Source organism: Pteronotus mesoamericanus, unplaced genomic scaffold (assembly GCF_021234165.1).
Source record: "Pteronotus mesoamericanus isolate MK-2021 breed Mesoamerican mustached bat unplaced genomic scaffold, CSHL_Meso_final scaffold_167, whole genome shotgun sequence".
Taxonomy (NCBI): domain Eukaryota; kingdom Metazoa; phylum Chordata; class Mammalia; order Chiroptera; family Mormoopidae; genus Pteronotus; species Pteronotus mesoamericanus.
Genome location: NW_026555308.1, coordinates 3952325 through 3978424, shown reverse-complemented (window position 1 = coordinate 3978424; position 26100 = coordinate 3952325). Strand labels below are relative to the sequence as shown.

General features: G+C 47.1%; 2 protein-coding genes and 1 pseudogene across 2 annotated transcripts in view; 2 read left to right on the top strand and 1 right to left on the bottom strand.

The window, feature by feature from the left end:
• The window catches only part of LOC129083390 (ectonucleotide pyrophosphatase/phosphodiesterase family member 7-like), a 40608-nt gene extending 33098 nt beyond the window's left edge, over positions 1–7510 (top strand). The window contains exons 3-6 of the mRNA XM_054589226.1: positions 965–1591; positions 4265–4502; positions 5644–5767; positions 7441–7510. Coding sequence (XP_054445201.1) covers positions 965–1591; positions 4265–4502; positions 5644–5767; positions 7441–7510 — 1059 coding nt within the window. The remainder of the gene's footprint in view (positions 1–964; positions 1592–4264; positions 4503–5643; positions 5768–7440) is intronic.
• Positions 7511–9277: 1767 nt separating this feature from the next.
• On the bottom strand, positions 9278–11341 carry LOC129083296 (galectin-1-like; annotated as a pseudogene).
• EEF2KMT (eukaryotic elongation factor 2 lysine methyltransferase) lies at positions 11327–26053 on the top strand. The gene is made up of 8 exons (XM_054589556.1): positions 11327–11435; positions 13762–13821; positions 15793–15873; positions 17091–17192; positions 21993–22126; positions 22208–22503; positions 23832–23981; positions 25907–26053. The coding sequence occupies exons 1-8, from the start codon at positions 11340–11342 to the stop codon at positions 26005–26007; spliced, it is 1020 nt and encodes a 339-aa protein (XP_054445531.1). The 5' UTR covers positions 11327–11339; the 3' UTR covers positions 26008–26053.
• Positions 26054–26100: the final 47 nt, after the last annotated feature.

The following is a 26100-nucleotide window of genomic DNA, read 5'->3' as shown; positions in this document are numbered from 1 at the left end:
AAAGGATATAACCAGGAAATCCTGCATTATAGCACACTTTTAACTGCCATATTGTTCTGCCTCTGGGTGGGTCATCAGGCCCAGTGGTTGAGCAAACATCTGCACAGGGAACAAGATAACAATCCCCCTCTTCTTGCAAACACCTTCAAATTTTAAAAGAATTAGATATAGGAACCAGTAAGGCAGCTTCTCCCCTCTCCAGCTCCAGAGGAAGTCCCAAGATCATATTTCATTAGCTTTGACTGGCACATGGGCCCAGGGCTGAACCAACTTCAGTGGCCAGAGGATGCGGTGTTCTCTGCATCCAAGCTAGAGCCTCACCCGACTTTGGGAGCCAGATGTGAAGTCAATACATCCTGAACCTGGCAGGGAGCAAGGGCAGAGAGAAGTGTCTCCTGGGAAAGTCAGGGGACTCTAACCAGTGGACAGGGGAGTGGGTGCTGGACAGGTAAACATATTAACTGTCCACTACACACGCTGAGTCAGGCCTGTGGTGGCTTGTTATAGCCCGAGGCAAAGAGTGACTACTACATGCCAAAACACGATGCCCAACACTTCACCTTCAAATTATCTAGCTCAAATCTCACAAAAATTCCACCAGCTTTTTGGCATTTTTACATGTAGAAACAGTGAATCATAAGAGATTAAAGAACTCACTATCACCAACTTAGAAAGCCATTTTTCCTCCACTCTAAGAAACTTTTTTTTTCTTTTTGCCATCTCTGAAGTTAGAGTACATCTTCCAGTCACTGGAGTGTTGTGATTACACTCCATGTCTTTCATCTAACAGAGGTTTAGATTCAATGAGACCCTGGTGAAGCCAAGAATGAAATCCAACCACCATGACTCCAAAGCTCACATGTTTTCTAAACCTCTGGACAGAGGTGTCAACAAGTTGGGCTTTGCTAATTATGAGAGAGATATGAGAAATGGCCCTAATGGAATTTTCTTCTTGTGCTTGCAGGGGAGGAAGACGGCGTCATTCCACTATCCTGGGGGAGGTGCTAAATACAAAGGGGAAGCTGTCGAGAGATCCCTGGTGGAGTCTTACACTCACCCAGACAGCAATGAGACAGAGTGGAGGGAAAACATTGATATTGTAATGAACTGGTTCACTAAGGAAGACTTTGACTTTGTGACCCTGTACTATGGAGAGCCAGATAATGTGGGACACCGATATGGACCTGAGACGGAAAACCGAAGGGTAATTATTAAGCAAATCGACAGAACCATCGGGTACCTGCTGGAAGCCATTAAGAGGCACGGCTTGACTGACCACCTCAATGTCATCATCACATCAGACCATGGCATGACCACAGTAAAAAAGAAGCCCAATGTCACTGAGATCCTCTTAACCAATTACATCAAGTACAAGGACCTGGTCAAGTTTGATATCGTGGACTATGGAGGATTTGGGATGCTCTTGCCCAAACCAGGAAAAGAGGAAGCCCTTTACCAAGCACTGAAGAATGCACACCCACACCTCCATGTTTATAAGAAGGAGGAATTTCCAGAACGCTTCCATTTTGCTAAGCACGAGCGGGTCCTGCCAATTGTAGTGTATGCTGACTCTGGTTATAACATTAATGGGGTGAGTTGATTCTAAAATGAAGTCATCTTGGATCTGGGAGACAACCACTAGGGAGGGATGGTTCTGGAAAACATTAAAACATAAGTGCATGCACAATGAGTGGTAACCCACTATGTTACCACTATGTGTTCCCCACCACCCCACCCCATATCCCAACCACACACCCCTGCCCCATGTTACCATTATGTAATAATAATGACAAACATCCCTGACCAAGGCTGAATGTCCAGCGCTGTGCCAAAATCTTAATGTGAGTTATTTCAATTTTATCTTTCCAACAACCTTAGAGACAGATGCTCTTATCTCCCTTATTTTGATGAGGAAGAAACCAGAGCTAGAGAGAAGTGATTTGGGATTAGATGTATAAGGCTGAGGTCTAAACCCAAGCCAGAATGCTTGACTATTATGCACAGATCATCCGGAGAGTCACAAAAAAAGTAACCTCCTGGTTCCCCTTTGCACCTGTTTTAAAAAAAAATCCTGTTCACACAAAAATGTATAGACAAATGCTCACAGCAGCATCGCTCACAGTAACCAAAAGGTGAAAACTACCCAAAAGCCTATCAACTGATGAACGGATGAACAAATATGGTATATCCACACAACAGGATATTACATAGTCATTCGAAGGAACAAAGTCCTGATACATGCTACAACTTGAATGAGCCTCAAGAAAATTACGCCCAGTGAAAGAAGTTAGAAGGAAGTTAGATATTGTATGATTCCATATAAGTAAAATGTCCAGAACAAGCAAATCTATAGACACAGAACATAGATTGGTGGTTGTCTAGGGCCAGGGGTAGAGAGGACTTGGGGACAAATACAGGGAGTGACTAAGGAAAGCCACAGGGTTTCTTTTTGGGGGTGTTAGAAATCTTCTAAACTCGATTGTGATAATAGTTGCACAGCTCTGTTAAGTACACTAAAAATCACTGAATTGTACACTTTACATGGTTACATTGTATGGTATATGAGTTGTATCTCAACAAAGCTGTCATAAAAAAATAAGCAAGTCAAAAGAAGAAAATACCAAAATCAATGCTAATTGTGAAACTTAAGTGAAATGGTGCTGTTTTTGTTAACTACCAACCAACAATTCATAGCAGAACAAATTTGAGGTGATGTTTAAACATCGGCAACAAAAGACCATCTCAGATACAGCTGGAAGAACCCCTTTCTAAGGCTGTGGACAGGAGCCAAACATTATAATTATGTTTGCAATCTGTATACAAGTCCTGAGTATAACAGGTATAGGAAAACTCATTGAGTTATTGTCTACTGGTTGTGGAAGTATTCACAATAAAATGCAACTATTTATTGGTATTTCGTAATCCCTCAAGTAGCCCAAAACCCTGAGGATGTATGTCCAAAGCTAAGGCCTCTCCAAGGAGAGATTCCAGAGTCAGTGGCCTCTTTGTAAACCTGGTTCATGATGTAACAGGTGTCAAGTGATATAAAGTCATTTAATGGGACAGTCACATTCCCAACATGACCAGTCAGATAGTTTGAGGGAATACAAAGCTCTGATAAGTTTAATCTTCTGGCAAACTAACAATTAGAGAGAATATGCTTTGGTCCCAGTACATCCCGCTGAGTACACTTTCTCAGGTTCCCACCTACCTCCCTGCCTTGAGATGCAGAGTAGAGTGGTTGCTGCTCTTCTCTCTGCAGGTGCTAAGGAGCCTGCAAACCACATGAAGTCATCACTCAGGCACTTGCTCTTGATGGGCTGCTCTGTGGCCTCAAAGGTCATTGGACTTGTTTCTTTAGCAAAGGTGAGGGAGCCTGAGCTGAGTGACAGGAGCTTTCTCTATTCACCAGGCCAAATATGAGACCAACTTTCCAAAGTACAAAGCATCACATTTCTTACATGCCAGAATATCTGTTGGTCCTAAAAAAAGATGAACAGTGTTGTGACTAATGTTATTTAGTCATTTAAAAAAGGGCACGGACAAAAACCTATCTGTCATTCATTAAACAATTACCTACAGTCCTTATTCCCTCCTTTTACCTACAGTCCTTATTCCCTCCTTTCCAAATCTTCTCCCACCCCAAAAAATATATATACACACTTTTGTGACACAAAAAATTTACTCTGTTTTGCCATGTATAATGCGTACTCACATTTTGGTGCACATTATACACGGGATTATTATACCCATGGTATGTAGTCATTGTACCTGTGTATGATGTACATCCTTATTTTCCTCTCAAAAATTTGAGCAAAAAAGGCTTGCATTATACATGGCAAAACATGGATAGTTGGCTCTAGAACCATACTCAGAGCAGGCTTCTCAGTTTTCATATCCTCAAAATAGTGATGAGGATAATGGTGTCTTTGCTGGGCCACTGTGAGGGCAAGAGAGCTAACATATATGTATAAAGCGTTCACAACAATTCATGGTACATTGTAAGAGCTCTGTGCTTGAGCTTATTATTATTGTCAGTGTGGCTATCCTTACCTTCTTGCTGTTTCTAATTGGTATGCTTTCTTTATTCTTTCTTAAAGATCTTTTATTCTTTGTTCTCTCTGCCACTGTGAGAAGCAGTGTCCTTCCTTGTCATTTAAATTTTCAAAGATTTCATGGGTCTGACAAGCATGATATTAACTAAGGGGCAGTTTTCTTTCAATGAACTGGAATCTAAAATGGCTTTTTTGTTATTGTTTTTCAGCGACTTATAATATATTTCAACAAAGGCGATCATGGATTTGATAATGTCCTCATGGACATGAAGACCATATTCAGAGCTTTCGGGCCAAATTTCAAGAAGAATCATCTGGCTGAGCCTTTTGACAGCATACATATCTACCCGCTCATGTGTAAGCTCCTGGGTGTTACCCCCGAACCCCACAACGGCTCCCTGTCGGTCACCCAGGGAATGCTTGTGGACTCTTACGACCAGCAGCCAGGTGAGATGTAAAAGCAGCCACCAGGAAACTGGCAGTGTGATCTGTTCTGTCCTGACAAAGAATAGATTCATGATGGGGTCTCCTGGGGAGGGGTTGAAATCAAGCAGAATAATCCTGTTTCCCAGCAGCTTCAGCACCCGCAGCACAAGGTATCAGCAGCTCTAAAAAGACAGCAGAGGACATGCCAGTGACATTTTACAAAGTGCCTCTGGGGCAAAGGGGAGGCTCGCCATAGGAAAATAGAGGATAATCGTTCTGATCCTCAGAAACTGTGTTCAGTCTGCCCCTGGCACCCACCCAATGCCCCTTATAAATACCAAAAATTAGCCTTCCTTCTACAACTCCACGCATTCTGGTGCCTGGAAAAATGCTACTGACCCATTCCACTCATTGCTGGAAAAAGGGGGCAGGGACTCCTGTAAATGATAAGGCTGCTAATTCTTAAGACTTCAAAATCCCACATCTGGGCAACATAAAGGAATAAAGGAATATCTCTGGGAATTCAGTTGTTTGCAAATACTGGCCAGCTTTTCTTCTGCCAGGGAGACTTAGATACTGTTTGATGACTTAGCAAGTACTTAGAGCAACCACATTCAATCAAAAGAGAGTATAAAGAACAGCTTCCTGCACCCTTTTCCCTTCTTCCAAGCCACTGCCCACAATCTTCTTGTGAACTTACTGAAAGCAGGACATTTTGCAGAACACTAATCAAGTAAATGACCGCTTCACCAAATTATTGAGGATTTTTTTTTTTAGAGTTTTGCTCGACTGTTTGAACCCCACTTCTGTCCCATAGCACATTGACAGCTGGGGCAAGGTGTGTTTGACCATCAGTTATTGATAAGCAGGACATCCCACAACTGCTTTTCAGTGACTTGGCTTTTAGCAAATTGGTCATTTGGCAAAGCGGTCATTAGGCAAATGGGTCATTTGGCAAATAGGTCGTTTAGTAAATCGGCTTTCAATGACTTGCCCTGTGAGATTTCTCGACAGTGAGCACTTTCTTGGGTTAAATGTACATTTCATTTCCATAATTAATATTCACTACTGTCTGGATAGGAAACTTCCCAGAGACCCTGGAGCAGCTGGAATAGCATCTTAATAATCAGGCAATTAAAAACCATCTGATTTTTTTTAACAGGAGGAGAGACGCAGAGGGCATATGATCTCCAACCCACAGCGATAGGTCTCGGGGTTGTCACAGGAGTTCTCGCAGTTCTGTTTGTCACTAGCGTGATATACACAGCCATTCAACGGAAAAAGAAGTGAGTGGCCCTTGGGTTTCCTGTGGTTGGTGCGCATAGTAATAATCCATTTCAACCACTTCCTGCTGCAGGGTGTCCAGCACTTTGAGAACCAAGCAACCAGAGCCAGCTTGGGCCCAGGGCACAGAAGAGCCCCCATCTTGGTGTAATAATCAACTGTCACAATCTCAAAATTCTTGATTTTTAATAAGGACCCTGCAGTTTCATTTTGCACTGCACCCCTCTACCACCACCACCAAATTATGCACTGGTTGCAATTTTCTAGGGCTGCCATAACAAAGCACTACAAACTGGGTGGCTTAAAACAACAGAAATGTATTGTTTCACATAGATCTGGAGGCCCAAAGCCCAAAATCAAGGTGTCGGCAGGGCTACGGTCCCTCTGAAACCTGAACAGAAGGGTTCTTCCTTGCCTCTTCTAGCTTCTGGTCATTGCCAGCAATCCTTGATGTTTTTTCTTCAATCTCTAACTCCACTGCCACACAGCTGCCTTCTCCCTGTGTCTTTCTCTTCTAAGGACACCAGTTGTGGGATTTAGGGCTCCCTGTAATCCAACATGATCTCATCTTAATTATATCTGCAAAGGCCCTATTTCTAAATAAGGTCACATTCCTAGGTTTCTTTCCGGGGGACATAATTCAACCCATAATATTGGCCCTGCCACCAATCAAAGCATTATATGAGACTGGTGCACTGCTTTCTGTATCTCAATAGTTTCTCATTATACTGAGCCTCCTGTATTATTCCACCCAATCCTGGCCATTCCTGTACTTTAACATAGCATGAGGACATCCTGAACACTGTAAACTAAGGAAAGTTGGAACTTCACTTAACCTTAACTCCATTTCAAAGCCCATATATAACGTAATTTACATTTAAACTATAAAATTTTCCTGTAAGTTGAAACATGACCTATAAAGGTCTTTACAACCTGAAGCAACATTTTAGAAAGAAATCAATTGGTGTTTTTTTTTTTTTTATAGAAACCATTAGCCATAGGAGACATACATGAAAAACTGCAAAGTACTGATTAAATTGCCATGCCAACAGCTTAATTTATGAAAGGCAACCATCCCATATAGGCATTAGGTTTATTATTGTTGCTTTTGTTGTTATTATTGAAATCCTCAAATCCAGGAGCAGAGTCTTTAACATAGCATGGGCACATACACATCCCTTTCGCCACTAGAAGGACCACTGGGACATGCCCTAATGCTTCTCTCCATATTAGCACCACCTAGAATTTTCACCTGTTGTGTTAAACAGCAGTCCTAATCTTCACTTACGCCTGAACGTACTGCACCTTTGAGGTTCATAGAACATTAAACATCCCTTCAGTGCTTTGATCCTTCCAGATTCAGATCTGAAATGTATCACTTTGTCCCTTCCGAGAGCCCACACGCAAAGATAGTTTTCTTCTGAGTGCGGGTCAATGCTGCTGCCATTCAGGGTCCTTCTCCAATCTTCTTCCCATCTATGGCATTAGGAAAAGTTGTGCAAGCCTAGATTTATTAATATGTTAGTATAGCATTATACAGTATTCCTATGGCATTGACAAAAATGTCCTTTTGCTCCTCAGAGGAAAGGTAATTAATAGCTATTATGTGTGTTCATAGAATAAACCCTATATTTATGAGTTTAACTGATCCATTCCCATTGGTTTTCTCCTACAGGCAGAGAGCTGATCAAAACAACAGAAATGAACCAATACACCTGACCCAGGTCCAGAAGACAGCCTTTTAGGAACAAGACTCAAATCATAGTTAAGACTCATTGTTGTATCACAGATGACTCTGTCTCAGGACACGGTGACTAAAGAGGATTTATGCAACATCTTGGAACCAGAACCTATTAATTCCATGTAAGAACATAGCAATAACTACAGCAAAGCTTCTTATTTATTTAAATCAACAGTGTTAAGGGAATAAAAGATGAAAAATTTTTGTGTCAGATCCTGTGCTCACTTGGTTGTGGAGGAAGCACAACAGACATGAGAGAATAAATACATTCAATTAGAATTAATTCTCCTCTCTTGTTCTCATAGCTGAGCAGGGCTCTAGTGCTTCTCATCTGAAAGGGGTAATGAGATTTAATCTGTCCTCTTATTTACCTTCTGCAAGTATATTTAACAAATTAGCTCTCGAGACACTTCTAAATGGAGTTTTATGAGAGATTAGGGAAGGTAACTGTGTAGACTTTGAACACATTTCAGAGTCCAAAGACAGCACTGGTGAGCTGTGAACTGTCTGCCCTGCCTTTCACTCAAGACATAACAATGTCAAACAAAAGTAATTATTTTTCTTTTCCTCTCCTTTCCCACCTCTGTACCACCCCACAACACCCAAGAGCCCTCTTACTCTTTTTCCAGATTCCTTGTTCCTACAAAATGAGAACTCCCACTCAGCTCTATGTGCTTGCCTGCCTGGCATATAATGCCATCATGCTTCTGCAGGTATCTGTGTGATAATTAGTTCAAGAGACCCTGAGCCCCTGGACAGCAGGGACCACTCCTGGTCTTTCTCACTGTTGCATCCTCAATGCCTGACATTGCCAAGCATATAATAAGTGCTTCATAAGTATCTGATGAACAGAAGTCCTCATGAGTTAGGGCTAGACCCAAAGGTTTGGGGAGTGAGAGTTCTTGCCTTGTGCTGTCACCAGAGAAACCCTCATACTTCTTGCCAACACAGTAAAGAATTACAGGTCAGCAAGCCTATTAGCATGCAAGCAAAGTTTATTAGTGAATGGGAGAGCAAAAGCAAGGGTAGCTAGAGCAAGGGTGGCAAAAGCAAGAGTGGCCAAAGGCCCGGGTGGCCAGCACCCAGATAGCTAGAGGCTGGGTGGCCAAAAATGAGTGGCTAGGGGCCTGGTGGTCAGAAGGCCCCCTGCCACAGACTGAGTGGCCAGGACCCCCTCCCCTCCATGTGCAAGAGAGCCAGGAGCCAAGAGAAGAGGCCAAAAGAGAAAGTCCTTTGTTCTGAGGACTTACATAGTTGGTGGAGTAGGGGTGGAGAAGTGACATATTGATTGGTGGGTAAAGGTGGTGCCAGTCTTCCATGGAGGTGTGACAGCCTAAACATAGGTATATGTGAGGGTCTGTTAGCTAGAACCCTTACCTTTTTTTCTTTTTGATGCAAAATAAATTTTATTTTCATTTTAATGAACTGTAATGAATTACAAGCTTTAACAAAAGTTTGGGACAGAGAGATTGGCAGATGGTAGGGAAGAGGGCTGAGAGGGAGTGAAAATGAGATGGGTCCTGTCAGCTGGTACTGACATCCTAGGTGATTTTCTCTAGGTTTCTAGAAATTTCCAGAAGTCCAATTTACCTAAGAGGAGGCCAACTATTCATTAGTGCCATATTATAAAAATGTCTCTATGAACTATAGTGAATTCATCATCCTTTTTTTTCCTCACATGGAATAACATTCACATTCTAGATTTTTTTTCCATTTTATGCAGGGGGAACAGAGGCAGGTGCCTTCACTGGGGGCCACTGGTTGACTGGCTTCACTGAAAGGCCACACAGTTGATCTTGAAGTCAACTTCTGCCACCAAGTAACTGATGGCCTCCAGGTGGAGACATTTGGGGAACTTGAACATGTATCCATCTGGCAACTTAAAGATCAGGTCTGCCTGGTGGTAGAAGGGGATGCACACCCCTGTGACACTTCCAGGCTGGAAGGGGAAGGCGGACTCCCAGTGCTTGGTCTCCAGGACCCTCTGTCCTTGCTATTACACACAGTAGTGTTGGTGACCCTACGTATATTGAAGCAAAGGTTGAAGTGCAGCCCTTTGTTGTCATCTTTGCCCATGTTCAGCATGAAGTTCTTGCTGTTGCGGGCCACTTCCACCCGCACTCTAAGGCACTCTGTAGGTTTGAGATACAGGTTCCTGGCGAGCAGACCGCAAGCCGTTACTGAGGATGGTCATTGGTTCTGTGGCTCCAGCTATCTGAAGACTCCATCCTAGTCTCCAGCAAAGGCAGGGGCAGAGTGGGCTAGAGACACCTGGAAAGGAGGCTTTGGAAGAGAACTGAGAGAGCAGCCGGCGGGATCCTGGTGCTGACTCATCTCCCATGCGGCAGCAGCCATCTTGCTCAGGCAGAGACCACCTAGAATCCTTATCTTGCTCTAGACTCTATTTGTTCACTTTGTACATGCCTGAGGCAGGCAGTTAACCAAAGAGTTTTATGGGCCCTTTCTTCGGGCACTGTGGATACCCTCCCCTTCCCCCTTCTAGGCCTTGGGATGAATACAGAGTCTCAAGATTTTCCTTTTCTCAGTGGAGATGATATACAAGGACTTTCAAGGGGTCCCTCACACCCCTCACTATCACTGTTTACTTGTGCTGTTTGGTTCACATGGAAGTCTTTGCTTTCCAGGATAACTAGGCTCAAGGATAACTAGGTCAAAGGTGTGGCATGCTTTTCTTCGCTTTCAGCCTCCTGTATTAAGTTCTTAGTTAGATTGCAATGGTGAAGGCCCTGACTTTATTTCCCTTCTAGCCACCCATTCCTAGCTGCTACCTGAATGTTAAAAGATGTTGCCTGGCAACCAGGAAGCTAGACACTGACCAGCAACAGTGGCGCAGTCTCAGGATTTTTCCTATGTTATCTCCTGCAACATTGTCATAGAGAGGACATGACCGCGGTTTGACCTGCGAGCCGGCTCAGGGCAGTTGTAGGCTCCTCACCCACTCCCCTGCCCGCCATTCCCAAAGTGGGAGCTGATTCTAGGACACAGCCTTGAGGGAACAGTGGCGTTGAGACCACCTGGACTGAACCGGTTAAGGCCTCTACAGAAATTTCAAAATTCCAGCAGGTAGTTCGGAAACCGGCTCCTTTTGAGACACCGAAGACAACCTGCCACCTACCCGTCTGGAGTGGCCTGCCTCGCTTCCGTTTCTCTTTGCCTCCTGTGTACCAGCCAGTTGGGAGATCAACACCCTGTACTAAATGCCCTTTTCCAAGGCGGCCATGGCCTTAACCCACCAGCCCTTGAGCCTGAGTATGTGCCCCCACACCCACGAGGGGCATGGTGGCTGTCAGGACCCCTTCTGCCCATTCACACAGAGGGGTGGTACTGAAGGACACAGGGCTACGATAAGGCCGCAGGGGCAGTCCCTGACATAAAGACCCTTAATAAAGGTGCAGGAACAGTGAGAATGACTCGCTTCTCTGTAAAGCCCTAACGTGGCACCAAACGTGGCACCAAACATGGACTCCGCCCCGCCCATAGTTTGACCCCGCCCCCTCCGACCCTGACCCCACCTCCTAGCTCTCAAACTACGCTCAGGCCCTCGTCCAGCATCTGCCTCGAACCTTCCCCAAGTCCCGCCTCCCACAATCCCACGACGCCGAGACTGCCTCCCCAACACCACACTCTAGAACCTGAGCACCGCCTGACCCCGCCTTGATACCACAAGCCTCGCCTCCCGGGGCCGCGCAGCGCCTGGTCCCGCCCCAAGCCCCGCCCCGGCGCGGCGAGGCGCCTCTGGCTTGGCTCGCCCCTCCTCGGTACCACCCTGCTTCCGCCCTGCCTCCGAAGCAACGCTGCGGCTCCGCCCCGCCATGGCGCCGGAGGAAGGCACCGAGACCTCGCGCCTGCTGCGGAATTTCGAACGCCGCTTCCTGGCGGCGCGCGCGGTGTGCTCGTTCCCCTGGCAGGTGGGCGGCTCGGCGCGCCGAGGGCGATCGTGGGTGGTGAAGGACTGATGAGGGAGATGCTTTGGGCACCCACCTCCGTCCTCTCCGCCACGTGACGGCGTTAGCTTTCTCAGGGGTCCGGGCCGTATCTTTGGTTCTCGACCCAGGGCTCCGTCGAGGGCCGCGCAGGCTGGCGGCAGAGAGCAGGAGGTGCACCTGCGCCCCCCTGGGAAGCCCGCCCTCCACCCAGCCATCAGCTCCTTCCTCCCGTAGGCTCTTCCGGCCCTGGGCTGTTTTTGCTAATTTGGGTCCCACGAATTGAAGGAATGCAGGGTTTCCTCCCAACTCTCTTTTCACTCAGGTTTTTAGGGTTATGGGCAGTTCCCAGTAATTTTCATGAGTTTTATTAGCCAGTTATCATCCCAGCCATTGAATAAACAGCCTTTGTTGCCCATTTAAATAGTCAAGGGTCTCATGACAACTGGAGATATGTTTCAGTGAGCGCAATGACCAGATCACAGACAACCCCTCCCCCCCCCCACACACACACACACACTGGGGTGTTCTCATCTATATTGTCAGCATTAGACAAAATCCTCTTAGAGGCAGCTTGAGGCGCTTAAGCCTCTGATGGAAGAAACAGGGAGGTACAAAGCTGGCCAGAAAATAGATGAAAGAGGTCTCACCACAACCCACCTCCCCCCGCGCCCAACCCAGCCCCTGAGGACCTGCCATTGTCGCACAGGCCATTGGCGGGGCAGCAGCTTCCTCTGCCAAGGGGGAACTTCTAACGACGCTGCTTCCTTTATAATTCATTTATGCTGAGCTCACTGGAGTGACTCCCAGGTCTTGCGCATCTTAAGGAGTGGTGGTTAGTCATTTGTATTTTATTGATGTAAACCAATATAAACCATTTCGCATTCTAAGAGTTCATTTTCGATCAGAAAATGAATGTGTACATTTTTTAACCCAATTAAACCTTTATAGCAGCATCTATGGGACCCAATTCAATATCAACTAGAATTGTTCACATGAAATTAGTGCATACTCTGTATCAGGACCATCCTAAGTGCATACTTAGGCTGGCCCACAACATCTAAGTGGTAGGCACTATTATTATCATTGTGTCTGAGCACAAAGGATTGACTAGAAAAGAAGCAGAGTGCAGCGGTGGAGAGCTCAGACCTGGAAGGCAGCCTACCTGCTTGGAATCCTGGCCCAGTCCCATAAAGATGTGTGACCTTGGGCAAGTGAGTGCATACCTTTGGGCCTTAGTGTTTTTTATTAGTAAAACAGGAGATATACTAATGCTTATTTCATAGGATTGTTGTCAGGAGTATATGAGAATGAAGTATCTGAGGCAGTGTCTGGCTTGTGGTAAGTGGATGTGAATGTTAGCTAGTATTTTTATTCCATCACCAAATGTTCACTGAATGCCTCCTATGAGCCAGGCACCAGGATCAGCAGCATAATGATGAGGACCTACTCAGATAGGAGAGCCAGAGGGGGGAGGAAAAAAACATAAATGAATAAGCAAGAAAATGCCAGAGGATGGCAGTAGCTATAAAGTCAATAAAACAAGGAAATGTATCATCAAAGTAGGGGAATCAGGGAAGGCCTCCCAGAGGGAACATTTGAGCCAGAACCTGAACAGTGAAGCAGCGGGCTGTGGGAGGTCTTAGGGAGCAGGGAGTGCAAAGGTTCTGCCAGTGAGAGCAAGCTGCTGCGAGGAGGCCAGTGTGGCTGGAGTGGCATAAGCAGGGATGGAACGGGGTGGTGGCAGATGAGGTGAGAGAGAGGCCAGGGCTAGGTCTTGTAGGTCTTTTAGGGTGTGATAAGTTGCTCTGGAGAAATGAAGTGATTTGCCCAGTGTCACATACCAGCCAGGCAGTCAGCCTGATTCTGGAGCCTGTGCTCGCTACCGGGCTGGAGGCCCCTGCAGGAAAGGACAGTATATATAGCTGGCCCTGGCAGCTGCACGTTCTGTATGTCCACTTTAACTTGGATGTCAAGTCCAGGGCAAGCCCATCAGGCGCTGATGTCTAACTGTAATTCCTAGCTGACCAGTTCAGCCATGGAGCTTGTCTGTCACCCAGGTGAGGTTTAGCAGCCAGAGCTAATGCAAACCAAGAGTCTATCTCCTAATATTCTTTCTGCAACTCATCCAGGTGTAACCTGGGACTTTCAAGGTCAGGCTTTCAGCGCCTGTGGCTTCCACTTCCAATTGGCCCCAGGTCCCAGGGGAGAAATCACTTAGCACTTTGCCAACATGCCCTGCTGCATGTTTAATGTTCCTGTGAAAATGCCCTTGAGACCTCTTTCTCTCTCACCCTCTGTCTCCAAATAGAGCCTAGAAGAGAAATTACGGGACTCGGGTTCTGAGCTGCTGCTGGACATTTTGCAGAAGGTAAGAATCACGGAAACACGAGACACGTTACCAGCCTCCTGACTTGCCCAAGAGGACATGACAGGAGTGAAGTGGGTGTGCTTGTATCCTTTAAAAAGAAAGGCACTGTATTTGGGTGGAAGCACTTCAGAGAGCTCTGGCTCTTTTATGTTGTCTTGGATGAAGATATAAGAATATACAAAAATCTACTTGAGAGGAGGGGATCTGGGGGATGTTTTTTAAACTGTAGAGAAAACAGATGACAGCTGTGGGAACATCTAGCATTTGCTAGCTGTTCAGAGACTTTCTTCTTTAAATTTAAGGAAAAAAATAAGGATATGGATCTTGCCCACTTGTGTCTCTTTTCTAGCTCTAGATGGGCCCCTGCTTTTCAGAGGTGAGTTTGGGATTCTCAGGAGCATGTGGGTGAGGGTGTATATGGAACCACCGCTCTGCCTGGCCTGGCCCCAGCCTGCCAGGCTATCCACATAGTGTGATCAAGTGCAGATCACACTGCATCCAGGCTGTCAGCCCTCTGAACGGTCCTGGACCCTTCCCAAACCCAAAGTTATGGACTCTCCCCCTAGAAAAAAAATGCATGAGAATACATTTCGCATATAAATTCAGGGAAGTCACAGGCTTGCCCCCTACTACTAAGCCCATCCAAGGATCCCAGATTAAGAATTCCTGTGTGAAGGGTGAGCCCGGAGTATCCATCTGACCACGAGGTGGAGAAGATGGAGCTGTAGCTATGGAGGACTTCCAGGGCAATCTAGCATTCAGGACTGTGATCTCGGAGATGTCCGAAGTCATTGTTCATTACCCTGTAGCCTACTCTGATTCTAACCTACACCCGCGTCTAACACCAGCCAACTAGAAAGCCCCTTGAGCAGTGTGTGGATATTTTATTGCCCTTGGGTAAAATCATGTCCCTCTAGCCAAGAGGCCCCTGTGACCCGACCCCTGCTCTCATTGTTCCTGTCACCCTGCCCTCCTTCCCAAAATTCCAGGCTGTGGCCACCTTGGAGCCTGCATAAGCTATACCCTCTGCCTGGATCTCGCTCCCCTGCTCTTTGATTCTCTATGTTTCCACCGAACTATTCCCCCTGAGCACCCCTTTTCCCCCTCCTCCACATCCCAGGCAGAGCCCCCACCTTCTTCTGTTTTGGCCTCATCACACTCTGGCTCCTGCTCATCTCCTTGGCCCAGGATGTGCACTCCAGGAGGATAGGTGCCAAATCTGCCTCGCTCCCACCATTTGGGCTCTTGCCTCTTCCACAGAGCCAGACAATCCCACACTTGTCCTTACTACAAACTCTATAATTCATGCTGGCTGCCCTGGGAACAGATGTGTCTTAGTCCATTCCAGCTGCTGTAACAGAATGCCATAGATTGGGCAGCTTATAAACAACAGGGATTTATTTCTCGCAGTTTGGGACACTGGGAAGTCGAAGATCAAGGTGCCAGCAGGTTCAGCGTCTAATGAGGGTCTGCTACCTTGTTCATAGAAAGCCATCTTTTCATTGTGTCATCATATGGTGGAAGGCACAAAGGAGCTCTGTGTGGTCTCTCTTATAAGAGCGCTAAACACATTCTTGGGGGCCGACCTCCATAACCTAATCACCTCCCAAAAGCCCCACCTCATAATACCATCACATTGGGTGTTAGATTTAACATATGAATTTGGGGAGGCACAGACACCCAGTCGATAGCAGGGTGTTAGCTTAGGTCCATGTGCCTCATGGTCCCGCCCAGAATGGGCATTAGAAACACTGCCACAGTCTGTGCTGCTGTGGTAGAGAAATTTTTTTGAGAAAGGACTTATCTTAAGATTCTTTCGATTGCGTGAGGAACACCTGGAGCCAGAACCCGTGTGTGAGTGTATGTCTGCAGAGGGATTGGGTAGCTGGGGTTTGCCCTGTATTCATTTAACACTCATGGGAGACTTAAGGCTGGGTCTCTCCAGCATCTCACATGTGTCCTTTGTCACAGACCGTGAAACATCCTCTATGTGTGAAGCATCCACCGTCAGTGAAGTATGCCCGGTGCTTTCTCTCGAAGCTCATCAGAAAGGTAAGCAGTGGGCACTGTCCGGTAGCCACACAGCATCTGGGACCTGGCTGGCTCTCCAGAAGTGGGGCCTCTGCCCGTCTTTGCGTCTTGGAGCTCAGACCCAGCCTATGCCCTTTGCGTGCTCTGCAAACCCCCATTCAGCAGGTGTTCCCTGGACAACAGCCTCCCAGCTCGGTTCCACCAGTGAAAGGCCATGGAGGGCGGGAGGAAAGGAGAAGCCAGGGCATTTCTCCCTCTCTGCCTCAAGGCATGTCTGGCAGCAGCTGCATCTCCTCTGTGGCCCCTGTGCAAGTTCTCCTTCCTGTCTGGCAGCCCTGAGCACTGCAGTCCCCACTTTCTCCCTCTGCTCTGCCACCTGAAAGGTATTGACAGTTTCCTGCTGTTGCCAGTCTCTATGGCTGATTTGTCCCCTTTGCAGGTTTTAGGTCTTGCAATGCCTTTAGAACTAGTCCCCCTTATTACTGCCTTCCCTCCAACAAATTACCTGGAATACCTCTTTTCCTGACTGATACTGGATGGATTTTAAGGATGAGCCCAAATTTGCTGAGTTTTCATGTTAGGCTGGACTTCAGAAAGTCAGTTCCTCAGTGGTCAGTAGCAGACCCAATGTGTTTGATCTCTGAATAGAAGGGCTATGCCTCACCCAGGCTTAGCACATGGAATGATCCAGGCTTTTCCATTACCTCCATCTCCATTGCTCACCAGCATGATGCATCTAGGGTCACCAGCAGGTCTCCCCCATGCCACCTGGAAAAGCGTGGCCACCCGATGCCGTCCCACGCCACCCCCATGGGGCACAGGACGGGGATGCCCACCAGTGAAGCTACCCCCGAAACGTGGAATGCTTTGGCCTGGGCCCACTTAAAAGCACCATTTGTTTTCTCCACTCAGGACATCATGATCGAAGAGCTGAGCTCCCTGTCCCTGTCACGTGGCAGCTCCCATGCAGTTCCATTTCTGCTGCCCTAGACTACACCTTACTCACCCTCACCCTCTCCACACCTCTTTGAGATACCCAAGGTTCCCCAACCAGGTGAATTTTTTATATGCCAGCTAGCCTGTATTATGTTAATTCATCCCACACTGTACCTTCGAATTGGTGAAAATCCTCCAGCCATTTTTAGAAGTCAGATAAAAGCAAATAGAGAGGACCTTTGTTTGATTCATGAGGGTCATTTTAATGCCCTTGCTGAAGCTATCGCTCCACCCACGCGCAGCACGAAGCTGTCCACCAGGAGCCTTTGGATGAACTGTACGAGGCATTGGCAGAAGTCCTGACAGCCGAGGAGCCCGCTCAGTGCCACCGGACCTATCTGCTGGTAGGAGCCAGACGCCTTTCTTCCCACACAGGGCAAACACTCACCTCTGCACACAGAGTTAAAACTCAGGCTCCAGTCAGCCTCCCGTGGGTTCATATCTTGACTCATCAGCTCTATGGTCTTAGATGGAGTCACTTAACCTCCCCGAGCCTTAGTTTCTTCATCTGTAAATCAAGCACTTTGACAAATAATAGTACCTATCTCACAGGCATGTCTGGGAGTTAAGTTAGGTAACGCACAGCATTTACACAGCAGGGACCTGGTGCTCAGTGTCCAATAAATACGTGATGAGTGGGTGTTATGGGACGGCAGTCACTTCCTACTCTCCCCGCCACCACCCTCACCAGCCTAGACCAATGCCAGGGCCTTCTGACTGGTCTTCCAGCTTCTTGCCCCAGAAAAATTCTTTCTGCACACAACAGCCAGAGGGATCTTGGATGTTTTTGTTTGTCTGTTTTTAACCTTTCACTATAAAATAGAATACAGATACACAAAACCACACAAAAGAAGTATACAGCTTACTGAATCCTTGCAAGGCAACCACCATGGCAACCGCCACTCCAGTCAAGGGACAGAACTTTGGCAGCCACCCCACAAGGCCCCCATCTGACCTATCTCCATCCCAGCCCTTCGTCCCTGCAAAAGTAACCACCATCTCCCTTTCAGACTAATCTGAGGTTTTGTCACTGCCCTGTCTACCCCTGGACACTAGCATTTTGTGTCAGCTATTAAGTAGGTGTGACTTGCAGTCTCCCTTCCTCCGCAGGTACCCTACCTCCATCCCAGCTCGCTCTTTTCCTGGCAGTGCCTCCTTTGAACAGCCCTGGAGATTTTGTCTAGACAGCTTTTCACAGGATGGCTTTTGGTTGCTCACACATGGTGTTACTCAGCTTGTTCCTCCATCCTCTGTTTCCTGAAAATTGGTGTCTGGATTCAAAGGCCCACTCAGATTCATGTCTGATTGCTTTGCCAAGGACACAATATGGAGGTCTGGGAGGCACATCATATCTCTTTTTCATCCTTTTAATGATCATGGTTCTGGATGCCCAAATCTTAGACTCCTTTATTCACTGGAGGATACAAAAGGGTGATTTTCTGATTCTATCATCTTGTTTTCATTCATTAGCTAGAAAAATTTTGTAAGGAGGTGCCTCCCTTCATCTATTATTTGTTTACTCATGGGTACCACTTGTAGAGAAAAGGCAAGATACAGGCTTGATCTTTACTTTTCAAGACAGTGAATTTGTTTCTTATCCTCCCCAGCAGGGATTCAGTCCATGCAAATTATGTCCTTATTAAAGCTCAAAATGTCCTATTTTGAGCCACTTCAAGTAGGTTTCTGAGCCCTTTTGACATTACTCTTAATAGTTTTCTGGCCTTATTTTTTTGTCAAGCTTTTCCAGACTCATCTTGTGTATTTCCTTGCCCCAACCTGGAATTAGTCATGTCTTCAACGAGCCCTGGTTTCTTTTAGCAAGAAATGATATATTTAAAGACCACAGCCTGGGCATTAGGATACTCATTGCTACAGTGTAGGTCTTCTTGTGGACAGACTGGGATATGAGTGGTGATATGTACATCCACACTTTTCACAATAGACGACCCCGTGGGTCCATATTGATGTTTCTGATTCAAAATCAGAATTGCAGGGTTTCACACAACCTTTTTACAGTGCATCTGTGTCTCCTTTCTCCTACACCAGAATTCTGGTTCTGAAGAACACGGGGGATAGTGTTAAGATATCCCTCAACTCCCTATTTCCTTTTTCCCAAAATACTTACACAGCCATCTCAGAACAACAGTGCTAATCCTATCCACCAATTATGGTTACTGAAAACAGTGTAAAACTTTTATACGTACTATTCCCATTCTCCCTCGTTTTGTTTGTTTATCTGTTTGTTTGTTTGCCATACCATAACTACATTGTCATCATAAAGGCATTACCTAGTATTACCACAAACTTAGCAGTTTAAGGCAACATAAATTGTTGCATTGTCTTATAATTCTGTAGGTCACAAGTCTGGTGGACTCTGCTGGTTTCTCTTCTTTGAGACTCACAACACTAAAATCAAGGTGTCAGCAGGGCTGGGCCCTCAACGAAAACCTGCTTCCAGGCTCCTGCAGGTCATTGGCACAATTTTGTTTTCTGTGGCTACAGGACTCGGGTTCCATTTCCTTGCTGGCTCTTGGCTGGGGGTGGTTCTCAGCTTCCAAAGGCCGCCCCTTGTGCCCTGGCTCACGGCCTCTTCGTTGCCAAAGCCAGCAACAGCATGTCGAGTTCCTCTTGCAATTTGAATCTCTCCTGCCTCTTTTTCTCTGCCTCTGTCCATCTTCAGCCAGGAGAAAAATGCTCTACTTTTAAGGGCTCAGATGATGAAATTGATCCTACCTGCATAATCCAGGATAATTTCTCCATGTTAAGTTGTAACCTTAAGCACATCTTCAGAGTCCCTTTGCCATGTAACATAACACAGTCACAGGGTCAGGGGTTAGGGCTTAAATAATACTGACTTAGCACACATTCCATAACCTCTTTCTTTTCAATTTGTGCATCGTTAGAGCTTCCCCTCAATCCACATGATGACATCTCTCTAACCATTTTGGTTTTCTGAAGTTTGTTCTCTAGTAGATTCTTTAAGAAGAGCTTCTGGGATTGACCTTCCTGGAGTTCGTACATGTTGATAACAGTTTGAGCCATTTACACTTGAATCCTGACTCACATTTTCTCTCTTGAGTCTCTTAAATATATTTGTCCGTTTTCTTTGGCATAAAGCATTGTAGAAAAGCCTAATGATAATCTAATTTTCTCTCCCTTTTATCCTACGTGCCCTTTTCTCTTAGATGGCCAGAGGATTTTCTTTCTTTAAAATTCAGTGATTTTACTAGAATATGTCTTGAGGGCGATTGTTCTGGGCCAGTGATCTCAGGTACAGTGTGTGTACTCCTTCAACATTATTTCAGATCTTTTTGTTTTTTCAGGAGTGCTCTTTTGAATTATAATTTTTAGCATTTGTTTAGGTTTTAGTATCTAAAAATGAGTGGCTTAAAGAAAAAAAATTATTATCTCATAGTTCTGGAAGCTATAACTCCAAAATCAAGGTGTGGGCAGGGTTGCCAGGGAAGGCTGTGTTCCAGGCCTTGCTCCTCAGCTCGTAGACAGCCATCTTCTCCTCTGTCACTTCACATCATTGTCCCTCTATAGTGTTTTGATGTCCTACTTTCCTCTTTTTATAAGGACTCATGGTAATGGATTGGGTGGGGGGTGGGCAGTGACCCCCAATGACCTTATTTTAACTTGATTCCCTCTATAAAGACACAGTCCTCAAATAAGGTCACACTCAGAGAGAGGTGCTGGGAGTTAGGACTTCAGCATAGGAATTTGGGTGTGGGGAACACAGTTCCTCCCATAGCAATCTCGTCCTTAATTTCTTTTCTATTTTTAAAAATTGCTTCCTTTCACCTCCTGTCTCTCTTGACTTTATTTTTCTTTTGTGTTTATTCTCATGTTCCTTTGAGTAAACTTTATTTCTGAAGTGAAGTTTTCTGTTATTGTCGCACACATCTGAGTGTTTCTAGTTGCCATCAGGCCCCATCCCAGGTCCCTCACACCCACCATGACAGGTGGTCAAGTTCCCTCTTAAGTGTTCTTGCTGTTCTTGGCTGGTCCCTGCATTTCCGGTGAATACCTTTCAGCCCTGGATTCTCCAGGCCTCAGGTCCGCCACATGGCCCATTCCATCCCTCTTCCATCTCCACACGCACGTTGAGCATGAGGGTTGTGTCTGTGGTTTTTTCTTACCTGTTCATATTTTCAGGTTCACAGAGGTACATTCGTGTAAACACTGTCCGTGTCTCACTGCTCTGTCTGTTCTTACGTGGGGATTCAGGAAGGTTCAAAACTATGCAGCAGCATCTTCCCCAAATTCCGCTGAGTGGACCTCCTAATTTAAAACATAAATCCTATCATGTCACTCACTTGCTCAGAACTTACCAGTGGCTTCCCTTTGCACTGTGACTCAATCCTAATTCCTTCAGCAGCCTATGAGGCCTCACATGCCCTGCCCGAGCCTTTCTCTCTTGTCTAGTTCCTCCTGCTCTCCCTATGCTCCGGCCCCCGGTCTTCTTTCTCTTCCTTGAACTCACTAGCTGCAATGCTGCCTCAGGGCCTTTGTACTTGCTCTGCTTTGTACTTGCTCTCCCCCTAGAACCTTACATGCCTCACTTCTTTTTACCCAGATCTCAGGTCATGTGTCACATCCTCCAGAAAGCTGTCCCTGACCAATCTATCTGAAACAGACCTCCTCTTCCACACCCCCAATGTTCTATTATTGTACAGTGCCTTCTTACTTTTGTAATGGCACTACTGGATAACTGTGAAATTATCCACAGTGCAGGCACTGCCACAGCCAAGGCAAAGAACTGTCCTGTCACTGCAAAGACCTCCCTCAGGCCACCCCCTTTACAGTCACACCCGTCCCCCGTCCCCATCCCTAACCCTGGTTGCCACTGACCAGTTTCTCTATCTCCACAATTCTATAATTTTGAAAATGTTAGATAAATAGAGTCACACGGTATGTGACCTTCCTGAGACTGGCTTTTTTCATTCAACATCACGCCCTTGCCGTCCATCCAGGTTGGGGCACACATCAACACGTTGTTCTTTTTTTTTTTTATTGCTGTGTGAGTAGTCCACGGCATGAACCAGCTATTTAGCCATGCACCTGTTGTGATTTTTTTCTCTTTAACACCAACTCCTCCTCCTCTGGTAGCTGGGTTACTCTCTCTCCCTGTCTCCATCCAGCCTTCTGGGAACTCGGTCACACTCTCCGAGAGCACAGCCATCATTTCCCATGGCACCACCGGCCTGGTCACGTGGAATGCTGCGCTCTACCTTGCAGAATGGGCCCTAGAGAACCCGGCGGCTTTCACTCACAGGTGACCTCGGGGCGCAGGGCAGGGCGCCGAGGCAGGTTTGCCCCGACACAACTGTGGACACGTATCCCTTCTCCCACTCAGGACTGTCTTAGAGCTCGGCAGTGGAGCCGGCCTCACAGGCCTGGCCATTTGCAAAATGTGCCATCCTAGAGCATATATATTCAGCGACTGTCACAGCCATGTCCTCCAGCAGCTCCGAGGGAACATCCTTCTCAATGGCTTCTCGTTGGAATCAGATGCCACCACCCCAGCGCAGCACACAGGACACAATACCCACAACTCAGAGAGCCCCATGGTGACAGTGGCACAGCTGGACTGGGATGTTGTGACGGCCCCTCAGCTCGCTGCCCTCCAGCCAGACATCATCCTCGCGGCAGGTACTGCTCAGCCTTGGCCACTGAAGCCTGTGGCTTCCCTGTGGCTCCGCCCAGCTCTCAGTTCAGGGAAGGGGTCCGTGGACTCTGCGGGGGCAGAGTGGGTGATGATGAGACGTCTGGAAGAGTCACTGTGAACCTCCAGGGTGACATCAAAGCATAGGGTGTGCCCATAGGACTATACCCTAAAGCCACAGTCCTTCTGTTTGAGAAAATGGCCACGTGCACTCCCCATTTTAAGTGGTTTCATCAGATAAATGAACCTGGCTCTTTCCAGGAAGGCCTGGGATGAACAGAAAACGCCCCGGGGTGCCAAGCCAGTCTGACCTATTAGCCAGGCCACAGCCGAGTAGACAGGCTTTTATGTCCCTCTCCGGCAGCGGGAGGGAGGCCGCTCGGTTGCCATCTAGAACGTAAATCAAATAGCTAGAGCAGCCCCCTCTCCATATGGGAGCATGGGGGGAATGGCCGTGGCGGCCTTGTCCTTTCTGGTCCACAAAGAATGGCACGATTTTCCCAAGACCATGTCTGATTCCTCTGCGTGTTGTGGGCACCCGCAGGCTTAGGGACCAACTATAGTGGTGTCTGAGTCGGGGAAGGAGCTCTGAGTGTCCCCACTGCTGTGAGCACGGGCTTCCCTCTGCCCTGTGTCATCACCACATGTTTGCATATCCCTGAGGGAAAGAGTTCCTGCATGTTTCTGTCCCATGTGCGTACCCCACGGAGGGGGATGCCCACTTCCAGTGCGAAGACAGGGTCCTTAAGAGAAGGGACATTTGGCTTGGCAATGGACAGGCTCTTTGTCCTCTGCCAAGCTGACCCTATCCCCTGTCTGGCTGACAACACTGTGCCTCGTCCTGGGCCACAGCCCTGAGACCCGCAGACGCACGGTGGCCAGAATGCAGAGCCTGAGCAGCACAACCCAAGGCAGCACCCATCCCTGCAAGCCTGGCTGTTAGGTAGGAACAAGCTTGTTTCCTGCAGAGAGCAAAGCAACAGGCCACTGGAATCAAGAAATCTGAAGCAGGCTCAGGGTTTGTTTTATTAATTGTCTTCTAAATAGGCCATGGGCAAACAATTGATTTTTTTTTTTTTTTAAAGGAACACAGTGAGTCTTGGATATTTTTCAGTTGTTGCATTGCCTTTCAGCAGCTTTTGTTCTCTCCTAAGGATTTTCTTTTTTTACCACATAATTTTCTTTCCATATAATACAACTGCTGCTTTCCCAGCCCTTGCCCCACTGCCAAGGTTGGCATAACCCAGTGTCCTCAATTCTGGGGTCCTGAGTCCTAGAGGGGATCCCTGTCAGTAACCTGGGGCTTTCATTGCAGATGTGCTGTATTGCCCAGAAATTATCCTGTCCCTGGTCAGGGTCCTGCAGAGGCTCTCTGCTTGCCAGAAGGACCGGCGGGTTCTTGATGCCTACATTGCCTTCACCATCCGCAACCCCGAGACATGCCAGCTCTTCACCACCGAGCTAGGTGAGTCCCGGAACCCCTGGACAGGCTGCTGTTTCAGAGAGGCCATCCAGGCCTGCCTCCAGTGAGGCAGAAATTGGAGAAGTAAAAGAGTGGGCCCTAAAGACAAACCAGGAGCCTCGACACCTGCTGCCCTGAAGGTCAGCAGGGGAGGCAGGGCCGGAGAGTGGGCTCTGTGGGGATGGAAGTAACTCACACCGTGATCCTGGAGGGCTGGTTCCACCAGCAGCCCTGCCGTGTGTTTAGAGCAGGTTTCCAGAGCTTTTTGGCCTTTGTAAAGTGGAAGGGATGGTGGACGCCAAAAGGTGTCAGGGTAGATGAGGTTCAGGCCACATGGCAGTCCTGCACAGGCTCTGGAAGTAGATCCTACCGCCTGCCCTGGTGGAGTGGGGCCGTCCCTGCCTCCGGGCGATCGGTACAGCAGAAACGTCCACCTCAGAGGTGGAACAGAACCTGGCCCATGGGGAACACTCAGGAACACGGTAGCTGCTCTTACTAGGTAAAGCACCCAGCGAATGGAAGAACAAGGGGTAACTTTGGAGAAGGAAGAGGAGTCTGCCATTTACAGCCCTGACCTGGCATTGCTGCAGGACAGGACTGTCTCCTCAGACCTGACATGTGTCAGCCCCCAGCAGCCGGGAGGGGTGTGCTGTCATACTCCGTGTCATCTGTGGAAACACTGGGGCATAGGAAGGCTAAGTAACCACCCCAGCTCCAAGGACGAGAGCCAGGCAGCCAGCTCCTGCTCTCCACCCCTCATCCCCCACCCCACGACCCAGCCACATGCCAGGCCCGACCCGGCCTTCCAACTCAAAACCCGGTGGCAGTGTAGGACCCGTTTGCCAACACCCACCCGCGCAAGCAAAGCCCGACCTGCAGCGGCCTCTGCTAGCAAACAGCAAACACAGTGACCACCCGGACACCTGCCCACATGTGCCTACGTCCCATTGGCAGAGTGCTGTGCACCCTCGAAAAAGAATGAAGTCCTTCAGATATTTGTGGGTAAAAAGACCTACAATTTATTTTCTTAATATTTTTTATTTTTAAATTACAGTTGCCATACAACATCATATTAGTTGCAGGTGTACAACCCCATGGTTAGACATTTATGTAACTTACCAAGTGACCACCCCAATAAATCTAGCACCCATCTGACACTAAGTTATGGCAGTATTATTGCCTGCATCCCCTCTGCTGTATTTTACATCCCCGTGACTATTCTGTAACTACCACATTGTACTCCTCAGTCTCTTCACCTTGTTCATCCATCTCTCTCAACACCCCCTCCCATCTGGCAAATGTCAAAATCTACAATGTATTTAAGTGAAGAAAGCAAAGTGCCAAAAGATTATATAGTGTAAGCCAATTTTTATTTTAAAAATAATTACCTTTATATTAAAATGCATATGGGGGAAAATCTGGAAGAATATACACTAGCTAACAGTTGTTATACTTGGATGGCAGGATTATAGATGCTTCTACACTTTTGTCTCACATTTCCTTTTAAATATTAATTTTTCATTCATAAAAAACTGATGATAAAATGAACCTTGCCAATGGCTCTTCAGACACCTGTGTTTATGAAGAGGACGGGAGCCCCTTCAGATGTATGTCCAGATTTTGTGAGGAGGCACAAGGCTGGGCAGTGAGGCCAGTGACTGGGTGGAGGACAGGTGCGGAGCGCTACAGGGAACCAAGACAGGCCATGACCTTCCAGCAATGGGCAGAGGCAGCAAACCTGGCTGTCAGGAGCCGTTCAAAAACATGATTCCTGGTCCTGCCTCTGGAGGCTGATTCTAGGTGTCTTGGATGGGGCCCAAAAGTCTAGTTTGTAACCCCACCCCCAGGCCTGTCCTGCAGCCCTGCACTCATCGGGTGGTGTCCTGTCCCCAGACCCCACCGTCCTGAGACACATGCTGTATTTCCAGGCCAGGCTGGGATCTCATGGGAAGCGGTGCCTCGTCACAACCAAAAACTATTTCCCTATGAAGAGCACTCGGAGATGGCAATTCTGAAACTAATGCTCTAGGTGTATAAACTTTTTTGAAAACTACCATGAAAGTTAAGTCACCTGGGGAAAAATTTTTATCTGGGAAAAGCGGATAAAACTTCCACTGGACTT